This window comes from Oncorhynchus gorbuscha, linkage group LG14 (assembly GCF_021184085.1).
Source record: "Oncorhynchus gorbuscha isolate QuinsamMale2020 ecotype Even-year linkage group LG14, OgorEven_v1.0, whole genome shotgun sequence".
In the NCBI taxonomy this organism is placed as follows: domain Eukaryota; kingdom Metazoa; phylum Chordata; class Actinopteri; order Salmoniformes; family Salmonidae; genus Oncorhynchus; species Oncorhynchus gorbuscha.
The window spans coordinates 15,537,477-15,554,332 of NC_060186.1; the positions used below are offsets into that span (position 1 = coordinate 15,537,477).

General features: G+C 45.3%; 2 protein-coding genes across 5 annotated transcripts in view; both read left to right on the forward strand.

The window, feature by feature from the left end:
• The first annotated feature begins 25 nt into the window (after window positions 1–25).
• Window positions 26–10,097, forward strand: LOC123994551 (thioredoxin reductase 1, mitochondrial-like). 3 transcript variants are annotated; one of them, XM_046297259.1, is made up of 7 exons: window positions 31–86; window positions 1,872–1,918; window positions 5,916–6,008; window positions 6,118–6,209; window positions 6,329–6,465; window positions 8,626–8,773; window positions 9,294–10,097. In XM_046297259.1, the coding sequence occupies exons 3-7, from the start codon at window positions 6,004–6,006 to the stop codon at window positions 9,329–9,331; spliced, it is 420 nt and encodes a 139-aa protein (XP_046153215.1). In that variant the 5' UTR covers window positions 31–86; window positions 1,872–1,918; window positions 5,916–6,003; the 3' UTR covers window positions 9,332–10,097. The 3 variants fall into 3 exon arrangements, with proteins under 3 accessions (XP_046153214.1, XP_046153215.1, XP_046153216.1); XM_046297258.1 differs by lacking the exon at window positions 1,872–1,918 and having other exon boundaries at window positions 26–86; XM_046297260.1 differs by lacking the exons at window positions 31–86; window positions 1,872–1,918 and adding an exon at window positions 309–364.
• A 3,242-nt stretch (window positions 10,098–13,339) lies between these two features.
• Window positions 13,340–16,856, forward strand: part of LOC123994548 (carbohydrate sulfotransferase 11-like) — an 82,640-nt gene continuing 79,123 nt past the window's right edge. The window contains exon 1 of one of the 2 annotated variants that reach the window (XM_046297251.1): window positions 13,340–13,565. In XM_046297251.1, the coding sequence (XP_046153207.1) occupies window positions 13,448–13,565 (118 nt within the window). In that variant the 5' untranslated portion in view covers window positions 13,340–13,447. The remainder of the gene's footprint in view (window positions 13,566–16,856) is intronic. The other variant, XM_046297252.1, reaches the window with a different exon arrangement.

The window sequence follows — 16,856 nt, forward strand, 5'->3', positions numbered from 1 at the left end:
GGCAGCAGAGAACTGGAACAAAAACAAATGAGGTGTTGGCTTTAGGGATGGTCAGTGAGATACACCTGCTGGAGCACGTGCCACGGGTAGGTGTTGCCATCGTGACCACTGAACTGAGATAATGCAGAGCTTTACCTAGCATGGACTTGTAGATGACCTGGAGCAGTGGGTCTGGCGACTAATATGTAGCGAGGGCCAGCCGACTATAGCATACAGGTCGCAGTGGTGAGGTGGTATAAGGTGCTTTAGTAACAAAATGGATGGCACTGTGATAAACTGCATCCAGTTTGCTGAGTAGAGTATTGGAAGCTATTTTGTAGATGACATCTCCGAAGTCGAGGATCGGTAGGATATTCAGTTTTAAGTAAGTTTGGCGGCGTGAGTGAAGGAGGCTTTGTTGCGGAATAGAAAGCCGACTCTAGATTTTATTTTAGATTGGAGATGTTTGATATGAGTCTGGAAGGAAGGTTTACAGTCTAGCCAGATACCTAGATACTTATAGATGTCCACATATTCTAGGTCGGAACCATCCAGGGTGGTGATGCTAGTCGGGCGTGCGGATGCAGGCAGCGAACAGTTGAAAAGCATGCATTTGGTTTTACTGGCGTTTAAGAGCAATTGGATGCCACGGAAGGAGTGTTGTATGGCATTGAAGCTCGTTTGGAGGTTAGATAGCACAGTGTCCAAGGAAGGGACATAATATATTATTGTGTATTCACATAATTACAGTGATATTCATATCCATGCGTTTGCCTGTTTTCACCACGAGTGAACGCCACCGCAGCACCTTATGCGTTTGTGTACTGTCCCCTGACAAAATCGGCACACTCGCTGATGGTTGAATCAGAAATTTCAGCGAAACTATTTGGAAAAGTTCACCGCTATAACTTACTCCTTCCAGAATCATCTTGAAGGATAGAATATACTTGATAGAACTTTCCAACAACACGTTCCGTTGGTGGGACTCATATTTTATTGAATTTATTTACGCAGTTGTGTTGGTAAATATATATTGTATGCTTCTCTTTAGATCCTGTTTCTCTACTAAATCAGATTATTTAAAAAATAATTTGGACCCATCAAATATTTAATTATTGATAACCAATAGTATAGCCAAAGATGGTTTAGAAATGCTGTGGTATAACGTTCAGTGCAGCTCTGATTTTATCCACCAGGTGGCTACATTGCACCAACATAAATTGAAAAGATGCAGTGCTGAACTGTAAACTTCACGAGTCCCAGTCGAATTGATTGACATAATATCATAAACGGTACAATGATATGTGTTTCTGCTGCTGATGCAAATGTTTGTTGAAAAATGCCCTAACTTGTATTTTTACACCTCTTCACTATGTTTCACTCTGAGACCGCTTGCCGATCTAATTCCAACCCACTATGGATCAGACATGGATGTTGAAATGGGTGTGGATATAAAGGATGTTTTTATGTTGCAATAGAAGAGCTCCTATAACAATATCTGAAGGGTTGTACAAATCTCTGTGGACACAACAGAATTCTCCTTTCCACACTGCCTGCACCACCTTTGATAGAAACACCCCTAGACTGAAATGTTAAATCGTTTTAAAGTTGTTGTTTTTTAAGAGGGCATAATGCCTTTCAAATTCAGAGTGAAACGAGGTGACACATTTTCTCAGGGGTTATTGAAGGAATGATGTGGTGTGCTAATATTCACCCAGAGAGACAAAGAAGCACACTTCAAAGAAGTCTCTTTGTGCCCAAGGTTGTGATTTAGCCTCATTTCCTTCTCTAATGGAAATGTCAAACAGCTAATGCTTACTGTATGACAAGTATGGACCGTAATGCTTTCTCTCTCCCTGTCGGTCTCTGTCTCTGTCCCCTCTCTACTATAGGCATATGAGGTGGAGGACCTGACTGCAACTGTCACGCCCTGGTCGAAGTATTTTGTATTTATCTTCATGTATTGGGTCAGGCCAGGGTGTGGCATGGGGTTTTTGTATTGTGGTGTGTTTGCCTTGGGGTTTTGGTGGTGGTATTGGGATTGTAGCTTAGTGGGTTTTCTAGCAAAGTCTATGGCTGTCTGGAGTGGTTCTCAATCAGAGGCAGGTGTTTATCGTTGTCTCTGATTGGGAACCATATTTAGGCAGCCATATTCTTTGAGTTTGTCGTGGGTGATTGTCCTTAGTTCCTGTCGCTGTATTAGTTGACAAGTATAGGCTGTTTCGGTTTTCGGTGCGTTTATTGTTTTGTAGTGTTTGTGTTATTTTGTGTTTACGTTTGTTTGATTAAATATGGATCGCAATCTACACGCTGCGTTTTGGTCCGACTCTCCTTCACCACACCTAGAAAACCGTTACAGAATCACCCACCACCAATGGACCAAGCAGCGTGTCAACAGGCAGGAGCCACAGGAGAGATGGACATGGGAGGACGAACTGGACGGTAAAGGACCCTGGGCTCAGCCTGGAGAATATCGCCGCCCCAAGGAAGAACTGGAGGCGAAGAAAGCGGAGAGGCGCTGGTATGAGGAGGCAGCACGGCGACGCGGATGGAAGCCTGAGAGTCAGCCCCAAAAATTTATTGGGGGGGTCTCAGGAAGAGTGTGGCAGAGTCAGGAGTCAGACCTGAGCCAACTCTCCCTGTTTATCGTGAGGAGCCAAGGAGGAGACCAGAACCAGAGCCGGTGTTGGAGGTGAGCGAAGCAGAGACTGAAGGAGTTAATGGGGAAATTGGAGGAGAGAGAAATGAGGGAGTTGCTGTGTTGGTGCTTTTTGCATGGAATTCGCCAGACGGAACGTGTCGGATTTGATGGCACCTGGATCAGCGCTCCATACTCGTCCTGAGGTGCGTGTTAGTCGGCTGGTGCCAGCCTCACGTATTAGGCCTCCTGTGCACATCCCTAGCCTTGCACGTCCTGTGCCAGCACTGCTCTCAAGATCTCCAGTACACCTTCACGGTCTAGCCCATCCTGTGCCACCTCCACACACCAGCCCTCCGGTAGCAGCTCCCCGCACCAGGCTTCCTGTGCGTGTCCTCGGTTCAGTTCCACCAGTGCCAGCACCACGCATCAGGCCTACAGTGCGCCTCGCCTCTCCAGTGCTATCGGAGTCTCCCGCCTGTCTAGCGCTATCAGAGCCTTCCTCCTCTCCAGCGCTGCCGGAGTCTCCTGACTGTTCAGCGCAGCCAGAGCCTTTCTCCTCTACAGCGCTGCTGGAGTCTCCTGTCTGTTCAGCGCAGTCAGAGCTGTAAGCCGGCATGGAGCAGTCAGAGCTGTAAGCCGGCATGGAGCAGCCAGAGCTGCCAGTCTGCATGGAGCAGCCAGAGCTGCCAGTCTGCATGGAGCAGCCAGAGCTGCCAGTCTGCATGGAGCAGCCAGAGCTGCCAGTCTGCATGGAGCTGCCAGTCTGCATGGAGCAGCCAGAGCTGTCAGTCTGCATGAAGCAGCCAGAGCTGTCAGTCTGCATGAAGCAGCCAGAGCTGCCAGTCTGCAAGGAGCTGCCAGTCTGCACGGAGCCGCCAGAGCTGCTAGTCTGTAAGAAGCCGCCAGAGCTGCCAGCCTGCATGGAGCAGCCAGAGCTGCCAGCCTGCATGGAGCAGCCAGAGCTGTCAGTCTGCAAGGTGCAGCCAGCCTGCATGGAGCAGCCAGAGCTGTCAGTCTGCATGGAGCAGCCAGAGCTGCCAGTCTGCAAGGAGCTGTCAGTCTGCACGGAGCCGCCAGAGCTGCTAGTCTGTAAGAAGCCACCAGAGCTGTCTGCCTACAGGGAGCAGCCAGCGTCGCCAGTCAGCGTGGAGCAGTCAGAGCCGCCAGTCAGCATGGAGCAGCCAGATCTTTCAGTCTGCCAGGATCCGCCAGTCAACCAGACTCTTCCAGATCCGCCAGTCAGCCGGGATCTGCCAGGATCTGCCAGTCGACCAGGATCTGACCAGGATCTGCCAGTCGGCCAGGATCTGCCAGTCGGCCAGGATCTGCTGAAACCACCAGCCAGCCAGGATCTGGTAGATCTATCTACCTGCCCGAGCTTCCTCTCACGCCCGAGCTTCCTCTCACGCCCGAGCTTCCTCTCACGCCCGAGCTTCCTCTCACTCCCGAGCTTTCTCTCACGCCCGAGCTTTCTCTCACTCCCGAGCTTTCTCTCACTCCTGAGCATTCTCTCACTCCCGAGCTTTCTCTCACTCCCGAGCTTTCCCTCACTCCCGAACTGCTCTTCAGTCCAGTGGGTTTCTGGTTGAGGACTACTAGGCCATGGTCGGCGGCGAGGGTGGACTATCCAGGGACACAAGGAGAAGGGACTAAGACATTGACTGAGTGGGGTCCACGTCCCGCGCCGGAGCCGCCACCATGGACAAACGTCCACCCGGACCCTCCCTATTGTTTTGAGGTGCGTTCGGGAGTCCCTTGGGGGGGGTTCTGTCACGCCCTGGTCGAAGTATTTTGTATTTATCTTCATGTATTGGGTCAGGCCAGGGTGTGGTATGGGGTTTTTGTATTGTGGTGTGTTTGTCTTGGTTTTGGTGGTGGTATTGGGATTGTAGCTTAGTGGGTTATCTAGCAAAGTCTATGGCTGTCTGGAGTGGTTCTCAATCAGAGGCAGGTGTTTATCGTTGTCTCTGATTGGGAACCATATTTAGGCAGCCATATTCTTTGAGTTTGTCGTGGGTGATTGTCCTTAGTTCCTGTCGCTGTATTAGTTGACAAGTATAGACTGTTTCGGTTTTCGTTACGTTTATTGTTTTGTAGTGTTTGTTATTTCGTGTTTACGTTTGTTTGATTAAATATGGATCGCAATCTACACGATAGGTTTTGGTCCGACTCTCCTTCACCACACCTAGAAAACCGTTACAGCAACAGACATCCCCTGACTGCTCTGTGTGTCTAGACACAACACATACAGTACTGTCTGTCTGTGTCTCTTCCTGTCTGTCACTGATCTACCACCCTCTTTAAGACCATGGTGCTTGCCTACGGAGCTGTGAGGGGAACGGCACCTCAGTACCTCCAGGCTCTGATCAGGCCCTACACCCAAATAAGGGCACTGCGTTCATCCACCTCTGGCCTGCTCGCCTCCCTACCACTGAGGAAGTACAGTTCCCGCTCAGCCCAGTCAAAACTGTTCGCTGCTCTGGCTCCCCAATGGTGGAACAAACTCCCTCACGACGCCAGGACAGCGGAGTCAATCACCACCTTCCGGAGACACCTGAAACCCCACCTCTTTAAGGAATACCTAGGATAGGATAAAGTAATCCTTCTCACCCCCCCCCCTTAAAATATTTAGATGCACTATTGTAAAGTGGCTGTTCCACTGGATGTCATAAGGTGAATGCACCAATTTGTAAGTCGCTCTGGATAAGAGCGTCTGCTAAATGACTTAAATGTAATGTAAATGTAATGGATCTGTCACACCTTCTCTTCTAGTCTTGCTCTTTTTTTTAAGAGGAATTGTTCTTTTAATTACGTTTCAAATTCAGAGAAACTCATTAATAACAATTATTTGAGTTTAATCCATTCTCCCTGCAGGCTTTCTTAATGATCTTTCTATCTTATATGTCCGTTTTAATCCCTTTTTGTCCTTTCTGGGATTTGCAACCCTCTTCAAAGATGAGAGATTCCATCTCTCTACATGTAGTCAACCTGCATAAAGCTGTGTTAACCCCAATTGGCTGTGAGCCAGCCTACACACACTAACTCGTTTAATCAGCAGTCATCTGATCTGGCCAATACTCAGTGTGCCCAAGCATACTGTGATAATTATCATTTAAATTGATTTTATGCTAATGATATGAGCTGTTATATTCTGAAATCCAGAGATAAGTGGAAATGAGAGGAAGGAACTTGACAGTGAGAGGATTTGGTATTTGACTTTATCTGACTGACACCTCTCTTTTCCCTCACCCACTTCTCTGTTCGTATTCCCCCCTTTTCCCCTTTTCTCCTTCAGGAAGCTACTGGCTTTAGGAGGAGGGTACTGGCTTTAGGAGGAGGGTACTGGTCTTTGACTTGGTGGCTCCCACCCCTAAAGGCACTAAATGGGGTGTGTGATGCAGACAGTGTTTTCACCATATTGTCTATTACTTCATTACATAATGCCATTTTGTGCTCAATCATTTTCTGAGTGGTTATTGACTTTCACTGTCCGCCAGGTCTAGCTGGTTCCAGTGTGAACGTGGTGCAGGAGGTTCCTGGGAATACTGCCCAAGGCTCTGCTGGGAAAAGCCCTCCAGGATGCCCGGAAGTATGAATATGTGTGTGTTATTTGCGTCCTATTCAGAGTTTAAATGCTAGTGGTTGATTAGATGTGTGCGTTGCTATGTGCTCATATGGTATGTTGCTATGTGTTATTATGGTCTGTAGTGTCCCATGGCTGGGGTGAAATGGTGGAGGCGGTACAACAACATGTGAAGTCTGTGAGCTTCGAGCTGAGGAGGGAGCTGAGGGACGTCACCTACCTGAACGCCCATGGAGGGATACTGGAGCCACACACTGTACAGGTCAGCATGGGGGAGGGGCTTCTGGACAGGTGAGAATAATGGGAGTAGAGGGAGGTCTGGACAGTTGGACAGGGTGGTGGTGGTTGTTGTTTACAGCTAATCACGAGGAAACAGCTTGGATACGGGCCTTTAAGGAAGGATTCTCTGTGTTTCCTCATGGGATTTCGATAGTAACGGCCCTGGTCAGTGATGTCATGTCACTCTGTGGCTGTTATCCAATCAGGCGACAAGATGTCAACGGGTGGAGGACCTATCACACAGCAGAGACACTCGTCATCGCCACGGGGGACAGGGCACAATACCTGAACATACAGTTGAGGTCGGAAGTTTACATACACTTAGGTTGGAGTTATTAAAACTCATTTTTCAACCACTCCACACATTTCTTGTTAACAAACTATAGTTTGGCAAGTTGGTTAGGACATCTACTTTAACATGACACAAGTCATTTTTCCAACAATTGTTTACAGACAGATCATTTCAATTATAATTCACTGTATCACAATTCCAGTGGGTCAGTAAGTTGACTGTGCCTTTAAACAGCTTGGAAAATTCTAGAACACGATGTCATGGCTTTAGAAGCTTCTGACAGGCTAATTGACATAATTTGAGTCAATTGGAGGTGTACCTGTGGATGTATTTCAAGGCCTACCTTCAAACTCAGTGCCTCTTTGCTTGACATCATGGGAAAATAATCCACACAAGTCTGGTTCATCCTTGGGAGCAATTTTCAAAGGTCTGAAAGTACCATGTTCATCTGTACAAACAATAGTACGTAAGTATAAACACCATGGGACCAGCCGTCATACCGCTCAGGAAGGAGACGTGTTCTGTCTCCTAGAGATGAATGTACTTTGGTGCAAAAAGTGCAAATCAATCCCAGAACAACAGCAAAGGACCTTGTGAAGATGCTGGAGGAAACGGGTACAAAATGATCTATATCCACAGTAAAACCGCCATAAAAAAAGCCAGACTACTGTTTGCAACTGCACATGGGGACAAAGATCGTACTTTTTGGAGAATTGTCCTCTGGTCTGATGAAACATAAATAGAACTGTTTGGCCATAATGACCATCATTATGTTTGAAGGAAAAAGGGGGAGGCTTGCAAGCTGAAGAACACCATCCCAACCGTGAAGCACGGGGTGGCAGCATCATGTTGTGTGGGTGTTTTGCTGCAGGAGGGACTGGTATCTTCACAAAATAGATGGCATCATGAGGAAGGAAAATTATGTGGATATATTGAAGCAACATCTCAAGACATCAGTCAGGAAGTTAAAGCTTGGTCACAAATGGGTGTTCCAAATGGACAATGACCTCAAGCATACTTCCAAAGTTGTGGCAAAATGGCTTAAGGACAACAAAGTCAAGGTGTTGGAGTGGCCATCACAAAGCCCTGACCTCAATCCTATTGAAAATTTGTGGACAGAACTGAGAAACGCATGTGAGCAAGGAGGCCTACAAACCTGTCTCAGTTACACCAGCTCTGTCAGGAGAAATGGGCCAAAATTCACCCAACTTATTGTGGGAAGCTTGTGGAAGGCTACCTGAAACATTTGACCCAAGTTAAACAATTTAAAGGCAATGCTACCAAATACTAATAGTGTATGTAAACTTCTGACCCACACGGAATGTGATGAAAGAAATACAATCTGAAATAAATCATTCTCTCTACTATTATTCTGACATTTCACATTCTTAAAACAAAGTGGTGATCCTGACTGACCTAAAACAGGGAATTGGGATTAAATGTCAGGAATTGTGAATAACTGAGTTTAAATGTATTTGGCTACGGTGTGTGTAAACTTCTGACTTCAACTGTATGTGTTTGGGATTTTAGTGCTATATTTTAAATGTCTTTACTCTTTGATGATATTATCTTTCCTTTAAAGCAAGGATAGACAATTCCAGTCCTCTGGGGCCATCCCTAGAAAACACAGCTGATTAAACCAATTATTGGAGTCAGGTGTGTTAGCTTGGGCAAAAGCACGACATCAGTCAGGCCTTGGGAGTGCTGGAGTTGCCCATCCCTGCTCTAGAGGAACACTTCTCCATGTTCATTCAGCTTTTTCCACCCTGTATAGGTGTATTTGTTTGTTTTTTCTGTATATTATAGTGTGTGTGTGTGTGTGTGTGTGTGTGTGTTCTGTCACCTCCACAGGAGCGTGTGGTAGGTCTCCATTTGATGGGGCCCAGTGCAGGGGAGGTGATCCAGGGCTTTGTTGTGGCTCTGAGGTGTGGTCTGATCAAACAGCAGCTGGACACCACTGTGGGACACCACTGTGGGACTCCACCCTGTTTGTGCCCAGGTCAGTACGCCCGTGTCCTTTCCTCTCCATTGCACTAACTAATGTATGGTGAACAATCCGGCACAAAATGGCCACCATATATTATCAAAAGTCCAGCCTGTCCCAGATCAACTGTCTCTGATGGTTTGCTTGCTGCTAATGCTCCCTGTGTGAATTATTCATAGACTTGCATTACAAACCACATCACACACAGTCCATTTCCTATAAGCTAATACAGGATGGAGCCCTCAGCCCAATGTTCTGCTGGGCTGCTTTTCACTCTCCTGACACTTTGAAAACTTTCTTTAGACTTCAATAGACTGTTTCATGGAGTTTGTAGAAAACTTTAGTTTCCAACAGCAGGGAAGATGGGATTTGAGAAGTGTGATATGGTTCACAGAGGTTTTATAACAGTAGTGCTGGGTGGGGTGGGATTTTGTTTTGAAAGTGTATGAACTTCACACACATGTTTTCACTCTCCTTAGAAAGGATGTTGAGTCTGTGTTGTTAAATGGTTATTAATTGTGTGTCTCTCCCTCAGGTGTTGCCCAAACTGACAGTAACTCAGCGTGCCACTGACACCATGATGGTCAGAGGGAACTGCTGAGGTTAGCCCCCTGCTGTCAATCACTGTTGTCCAAGGCAACGGTACAGATAGCAGGGAGAAGCCAGTCAGAACATCCTCACTGTTGTGTGACGGGCAGCTATCAACCGTCTAATGACCTCTGAGTCCGGAGCCTGATTGACAGGTGGGCGGGGACTGACACTGTTGCTGCTGGCCCTAGACACTGGGGTCACTTCCTGTTTACATGTTTTTTTCTTCTCTTCTTCTTTTGCCATATTAAGGAACCAAACTTTGATATTAACCTGCGGAGGCACCTCTGACACTTTTCAGCTGTGAACTCTGCAGTCCATATGAATACTCATTAGTCTGTGACTGGACTGACTCAGTTCAATGGCTGCTGAGTAGCGATAAAGCCCTGATTGAGCATTTAAATACTGTAGAAACACAGTTCATGCTTTTATGCAGGGTTCTGTAGCTATGGGCTGAAGGGATTTAAGTGCCGTAATGTAATGTAATGAACAGATCGAGATTAAACTTATCAGAATGGAGAAATATTCATGAATAAAATGCTCTTACTTTTAATTAAAGTAAGTGGTTCACATAGGGATACATTAACCTAAGATTACAATCTCTTTTTCTCTCTCTCACTATCTCCATTTGTCATTCTCTCTGTCTCAGTTCTGCAGGACATAGTGACTGACTTAAACACTGTGATGAATATTCACAGGGATCATTAGTAAGGTCTCTCATACTAATGGGAGGAGAGACAGGGGCAAAAGGCTACAACACCTAGAATGATATAGAACCCCCCCCCCCCCCCCCCCCTAATAAGGCTTTTATCATCCATCACTTCAGACACAAATGTTACCTACAATTCAGACTAAGCACGTGTGTGTGCGCATGTGTTTGCACTGTTTCTCTCTCTTTTATGCAGACACTTTTTCACCTGTCAGCACATAATCACCAGGATATGTCCCCGTGGAACATTGTAGAGGCATGCTTCACTAACGATTTAGTTCTGCTTGAGGAAGACATGTTATATTACTGCTTACAGTTCAGCTTGTCCTCTAGACAACCGTACTGTTTATTCCTTATGCAGACACATTGAGCATTCAGAGACTGATGTACCAATAAGGAAAAGTACACCAGTCTACAAACGCTATTAGAATATAATTAGATCAATAGAAGGAAAGCGGAACAGTGTCTGTCTGGAGATGTATTTGATATCACCCAGAACAGGTTATTAGGAATACCATTCATCTATGTCTCCAATTGTCCTAGTTATAATCATATAACGATACATTGATTCACATGTTTGTCACTTTGCTTTGGGATCTTTTCAGAAGTTGTTTCCATTGGTTTTTAGAATAGATCCCTGTGGACTTGCTCAATAAAGATCCACAGTGAAGGTGTCCTAATACCCATAAAACCTAGCAGTCAAACAGGAAAATGGTTCCAATTGTTTTTCCACCAGTCATTTTTCCCATTGGGGATTTTAGAAACACTTCAAATAAAGGCTGTGTTTCATGTAGGCTTACCATGGCGTGACATTTTGATTACCATGTAAATCTCTTTCAGACAAGCCCCATATTTTTGGGGGTGGGGGGGGGGTTTGCCTGTTTTGCATGTTATTTTGGCATTAATATATGTCACATATCAGTTTGCAAACAATGTAAAAGAAAATATAGAAATATCATTGAGTTAATAAAGCTGCATACAAACAGTCTCTTTTTTTTGTTTTCTTGAATAAGTGTGTTCTGTGGGGCAAGCCAGCAGAAAATACGGAGCGTTGCGCTGTGATTGGCTTAGTATTCTGTCACTCATGGGGACACTACTTCACCGTGAAGTCTAACTGCGGACTTTGAAAATTCTAGCCCTTTGGGTGCTGCCATAGAGTTACATTAAAAGTGCCCATCCAAGAAGGCTCAAGGTCATTGGACACAGATGTGTGACCAAATCATACTTTCAAAAACTTAGCTAGCAGTCATCATCTTGAATCAAGTTGACAGTCTATTGGCAAATCCTTTTCAATCCTTGTCATATGAAGATAAATAAGGAAGAGAAATTATAGATCAAACGTATCGGTGCTCATCGGCCATCGGCCATTGGACATAAACATTACACAACAAGTTGGAAATCTCCAATTCAACAATGAGTGGTTTGGAAGGAAGTGAACACAGCATAACAAGGTGTGTCCAAAAATGTATTGTATGCTGCTGCATAGATGATGTAATATGCCAGGGAGATATGTATACTGTAACTAAGACAGTAATACTAAGTGTATGTTCTGTAGTAAGCTGTTAGTAGCCCATGTCCCTCACGTGTATCATCTGGTCCCTTTTCCCCTCTTAATTTCACCTACTGTTCAGACTCTGTGATGCACATGTAGCATATAGCCTGTTTTAGAGAAATGTAATCATTGAATATTGTAAGAGCTTTCATTGTCTGCTTACATACTCCTGTTATTTATCCTACTGTTCTGACTTGGTGTAAGAATGGCCCATGCTCTGAATTCTGTCGCTGTACATTTCCAAAGTGCTGAACAAATAGTTATATTGACAATATCCGTCCTAGTTCGCTCATGAATGTCTTAATCTAAATTACGGATTGCCTCTTATCTGCTCGTCGTCCCATTATGCCATAATTTGTACATCTCAAATGTCAGTAGAAACCACATTTGTTTAAACAAACAAGTCAGCCATATCAGCTATGATTTTAAGAAGGCAGTAAATGAGGCTGAATGAACTGTTTCGCTGCCAGGCAAGGCTCCACTGATAGCCAGTTGTAGCAGTTGTAAGGTGTTGGGACTGCTGTTAGGACAGCTTTATGTAGGTCCTAACAGTTTGTGGGCACAGTTTGTCATCGTTTTAATGCAATAAATATATTGTTTAGTGTTGTGTTGTGTAGTGGCTTTGCTGGCATGCATAATTAGTTGCATTTTTTTGTTTGCCCCACTAAGATGTACATGCTAAAATCGCCACTGATGATGACTCACACTGTGGTACTCTATGGCAGGGTTTACCAAACTCGGTCCCTGGGCAACTGGGTGCACGTTTTGGTTTTTGCCCTAGCAATGCACAGCTGATTCAAATAATTAAAGCTTGATGATGAGTTGATTATTTGAATCAGCTGTGTAGTGCTAGGGCAAAAACCCAAACTCTTTTCTATGGCTACTTTGAGAAAAAAAAAAATCTGTCAACCACTGACACTAGGTGGTGCTATAATACCCATAACCGTAGTATTGAGGAATTACTACATTGGCATACCGTATCCTCCTATGGCCCCTGCAAGACTGCCAACGGGTAAAATGTGTCACTTTTAGCCATGTCATATTCAGGTAAAACACATATATATAACTCACTAGCCTGATTTGACAACATTATTTGATTGAAATTCAATCAACTCAATTGATTTGTCTTGCAATTAAAATATCTAAATATGGTATTCCCATCACTGGACTTGAACAAGAACCATCTATCTAATCTATAGATGCGCACCATTCAATTAGCTACATTTGCTCACAAACTGATCCACAAACCATTTTCATACAAGAACGCCGGTTTGTACAGTAGTTTACGTTATGTAATCTCTATTATAATGAACAGTTTCACCATGTCTGTGTTATGTCAGCGGCATCGATCTAGTTCTCTGTTAGTGTTCGCCTGTTCTTGCTGTGAGAGGAATTCATCCACACAGTACTTCGCTTACACAGTCACTCACTCAGATGGTGATAATTCCTCTTTCCATAAATAATCTTATTACAAGGGGGAAACACTTAGACATATTTAGACACATACAAAAATAAACATAGCAATGTGGTGTAAAACCATTCATTTCTCAATGTGCGATGTGAGATAGCGGTTTTCTTTTACTCGTCTACCTTGCTCATCGCGTTTGGGCGCGCTCATTTTCTGTTGCAAAAGGGGGCAGAATCGTTGTCTTGTTTCCCCTGTAGTTTAGGAGGGAGGGACGAATAGTACAGTCCAGAGTGAAGGCATTGAGCTCATTGAGTAGCGGACAATTGCAGTGAGTATCACCATCAGTACCACAACGGCACGCCAAGCCCCGGTGCTCAGACCGACCGACCGACCTCCCCACAGAAAATCCGCCACAGTCATTCCCTGCCAGCCATGAAACAGACTCTGCTCGAGCTGATGAGGATGAGCAGAATATGCCGGATGGTACTCGCCACTTGTTTGGGATCTTTTATTCTGGTCATCTTTTATTTCCAAAGTATGTTCCAACCAGGTAGGTAGGGTCTCTGTCTCTCTCGAATTTGTTGTGTGTTGTGTTCATTGATCTGTGACGTCCTGCCCATGGACCCACTCTGTTGTGGCATGTTGATATCGATCTATTTGTTGACTGTGTTGAATCATGCATTTGATAAATCATTACAAGGTTGTAACAGCCATCTATCCGGCGGACGCGTAATTCCATCCTGTGTCGCCGAGGTTGGGAAATAATTTGGTTGCCTGTTTTAGGTCAAACACTATCACATAGATTGTGCGTGTATGCAATTGATCGTATAGGCTATTATGCCAGAGTCAGTAATCTCTTGGGAAACAAGCACGAAATGTGTGTTTTGAGATTGCGGTATGCATTGCCTGTAGTCGCGGGCGTTTTCGCTGGTATGGATGGATGGATGGATGCTTTTTGTCTCCCTCCAGTCAGTTTGGCTGAAGTGGACCCTGTGCCACTGCCACGGTACAGTTCGCCCGCGTCCGTACAGTAGAGGCTCTGTACCATGAATCAAAGAGCCCTGCTTTCAGACGCGCAATGATCGCACTGTACAAACAGCAAAATGCCTCAATATTGACCTACAACAGGTTTACTGTAAGGATAAATTATTTCTGAGCATCTGTGTGGCGCTGTTAAATTCCTCCCATGACTGAAACTGTTTAATGTGAGCTCCTGTTCCATGCCATGGTCCAAGATCAGAGAGGTGGCAAAAATACACTTTTTTTTAGAAAAGGACGTATGAGAGAAAAAAAAGCGTGATTTAATGACCTCAATTATATTGAATACATTGGCTATGCTTTATTTCAATGTGGCCACGTCTCTATTTGCTGTAGTAGGGAATATAGTGATGTAAATCATAACAGGGTATTGTACCATGTAGATTTTTTACAGCCAACGTGACCGTATTATTGCTAAATGGGATTTTGCACTAATACTTTATTAGTTCCCCTCCTTTGATTCAAAGTTGTGTCCGAAAAGTGAACAGGGTGGTAATGGATTTTCTTGTAAGGAAGGGGAATACCAGCGAATGCATTGTACTAAAGAATAACCAAGTACTAATGCGTAAAACTCAAATTACCACGCCGTACTTCCACATCATTTGGTGGAATTTCTGAGGCCCCGGTTGTGAGTCATCGATGTAGGCTACACCCGCGACGGGGCTCCTCTCATCACTAGCCTACTGCACCGGAATGCGTGTCATCCCTATTCCGTTAACCATACAGCACCGCGGAGACTGTCCCAGTATATGTGCGTTAGTGCGCACACAGATACTAGGGAATGTGGAGAAATGCTTTCCAGCGGTGATGCATGACTCCCCCGCGACATTCTGTAGTTCCACAAAGACAAAAGGCTGAGGGGGTTGCTATAGCGAGCCTCCCCCAGGCATAGGGACCTATCTCGTTTTAGAAGAGGGGACATCAGAAAATGTTGCATGTAATTGTTTTTGAAGAATACATCTGACATATGAGAGAAAGTGTGTGTGTGTGTGTGTGTGTGTGTGTGTGTGTGTGTGTGTGTGTGTGTGTGTGTGTGTGTGTGTGTGTGTGTGTGTGTGTGTGTGTGTGTGTGTGTGTGTGTGTGTGTGTGTGTGTGTGTGTGTGTGTGTGTGTGTGTGTGTGCGCGTGTGTCAGTGGTTTAATGGTAGTGGGGTTGTGTGTCTATGATTATGAAAGGATTATATGGGTGAGACCAGGGATTGACATTAATAGTGGTCTGGCAAATGAAGCCTGATCTGAGGTTGCCCCATCAACGGCAGGTGAACCAAACTGCACACTATTCCAGTAGCCTAAAACAGTTCTGTCTGGTTCCTGCCCATTGCTTAAGTGAATAACAGACAATGTCTGACATTTCGGTGTGTAATTGTGTTTATTTCTCTCCCTCTTGACCTACCCTCCCCCCCCCCACTCACACACACAATACAGCCTAAGAACATGACAGACTGAACCCCTCTGGTCTTCCTGTAACAGTTCACGGCACACGGAAGTCCAAGGAGCGTTCCTCTGGTTCCGGAATGTTAGACTGCCTGGGAATCCTGTCTCGCCCCCCTGTGCAAACTCTCACCTCGTTTACAGGCCCTTTGGGGTCACGACCTCTAAACCAGACAGTGGAGAGGGACTCCTCATCTGGGTGTCTCAGTGTGGGCTCAACACACACACACACACACACACACACACACACACACACACACACACACACACACACACACACACACACACACACACACACACACACACACACACACACACACACACACACACACACACACACACACACACACACACACACACTTGCTCACATGCGCACACGAGTGCAAACATGCACACACACTGGAAACACTCCAGTGAAAGTGTTCTTCAAAGAGACATATCCAGCTTGAGTCATAGTCCGTTGAGCTCAGTTGAAGCTTTGTGCCTCTGATAGATCATTCAGTGTCTGTATGAGGTTGCCTTCCACTGCAGGCAGCCTTTTAAAGGCATTAGGACTGGGACCAAAGGAGCAACAGCAGCTAATATGGATGTTTAGTTTAGTCAGTATTCTTTGGGTGAGAGGTGCCAGGGGGTATTTTGGAGAGACTGGGCATGACTGTCTGTGTATGTGTTTGTGCACGTGTTTATACTGGGGCTCTGTTCAGTGTATTTTCTTGGCTGTGTGTGAGTGGTGACCTGGTTGTGCACTCTGGCCTCAGTCACACACTCACGTTTCACATCCCCCATAATGCACCAGTGTGTCGAGACTAGAGCAGCCGAGCATGGACAGTGACATGACTCACTGACCTAATTTGGAACCCAGCTGAATTTTTGGGGAAGATTTCCATAGCGACGGACCTCAAAGAGAGCTAGGGGAGGGGGAAAAGGGGGTATGAGGCAGTCAGATGGAGTTTAGCGGAAATACATGATCAAGAATGAGATGGCCAAAGCCTCTGGTGGAATTTATTTGGGAAACTCAAAATTCCTTACTGCTTGCTACCCCGGGACAGTAATGTAGGGTGGAACTGATACTTTGGGGAAGACGGCTGATTTGCAGACTGTGGTTACCTCATCCATAATCACTGGAGTTTGATGGTAGAATCCTTGACTTACATTCTAGAGCTCTACAGTGTCTCCCTTTGCGCATAGGAATTCAACAGCTTTTATCCCATTTGTGGGAATTCTAGAATTCATGTCCCCGTTTCTGTGCATGTGTTCTAGAACTGTCTCTTTTTTTGTGTTGTGGAATTCTCCAGCACAAAAGCTTATGATGTTATCCTGAACAGAGAAGAGATGACCAAGAGTGATAAAACAAGATTCTCTCTCTCTCTTC

Coding starts and splice junctions, on each gene's coding strand:
- LOC123994551 (XM_046297258.1), top strand. Junction 6,210..6,328: donor GCCCTCCAGGATGCCCGGAA/GTATGAATATGT, acceptor TATGGTCTGTAG/TGTCCCATGGCTGGGGTGAA. Junction 6,466..8,625: donor TGGAGCCACACACTGTACAG/GTCAGCATGGGG, acceptor TCACCTCCACAG/GAGCGTGTGGTAGGTCTCCA.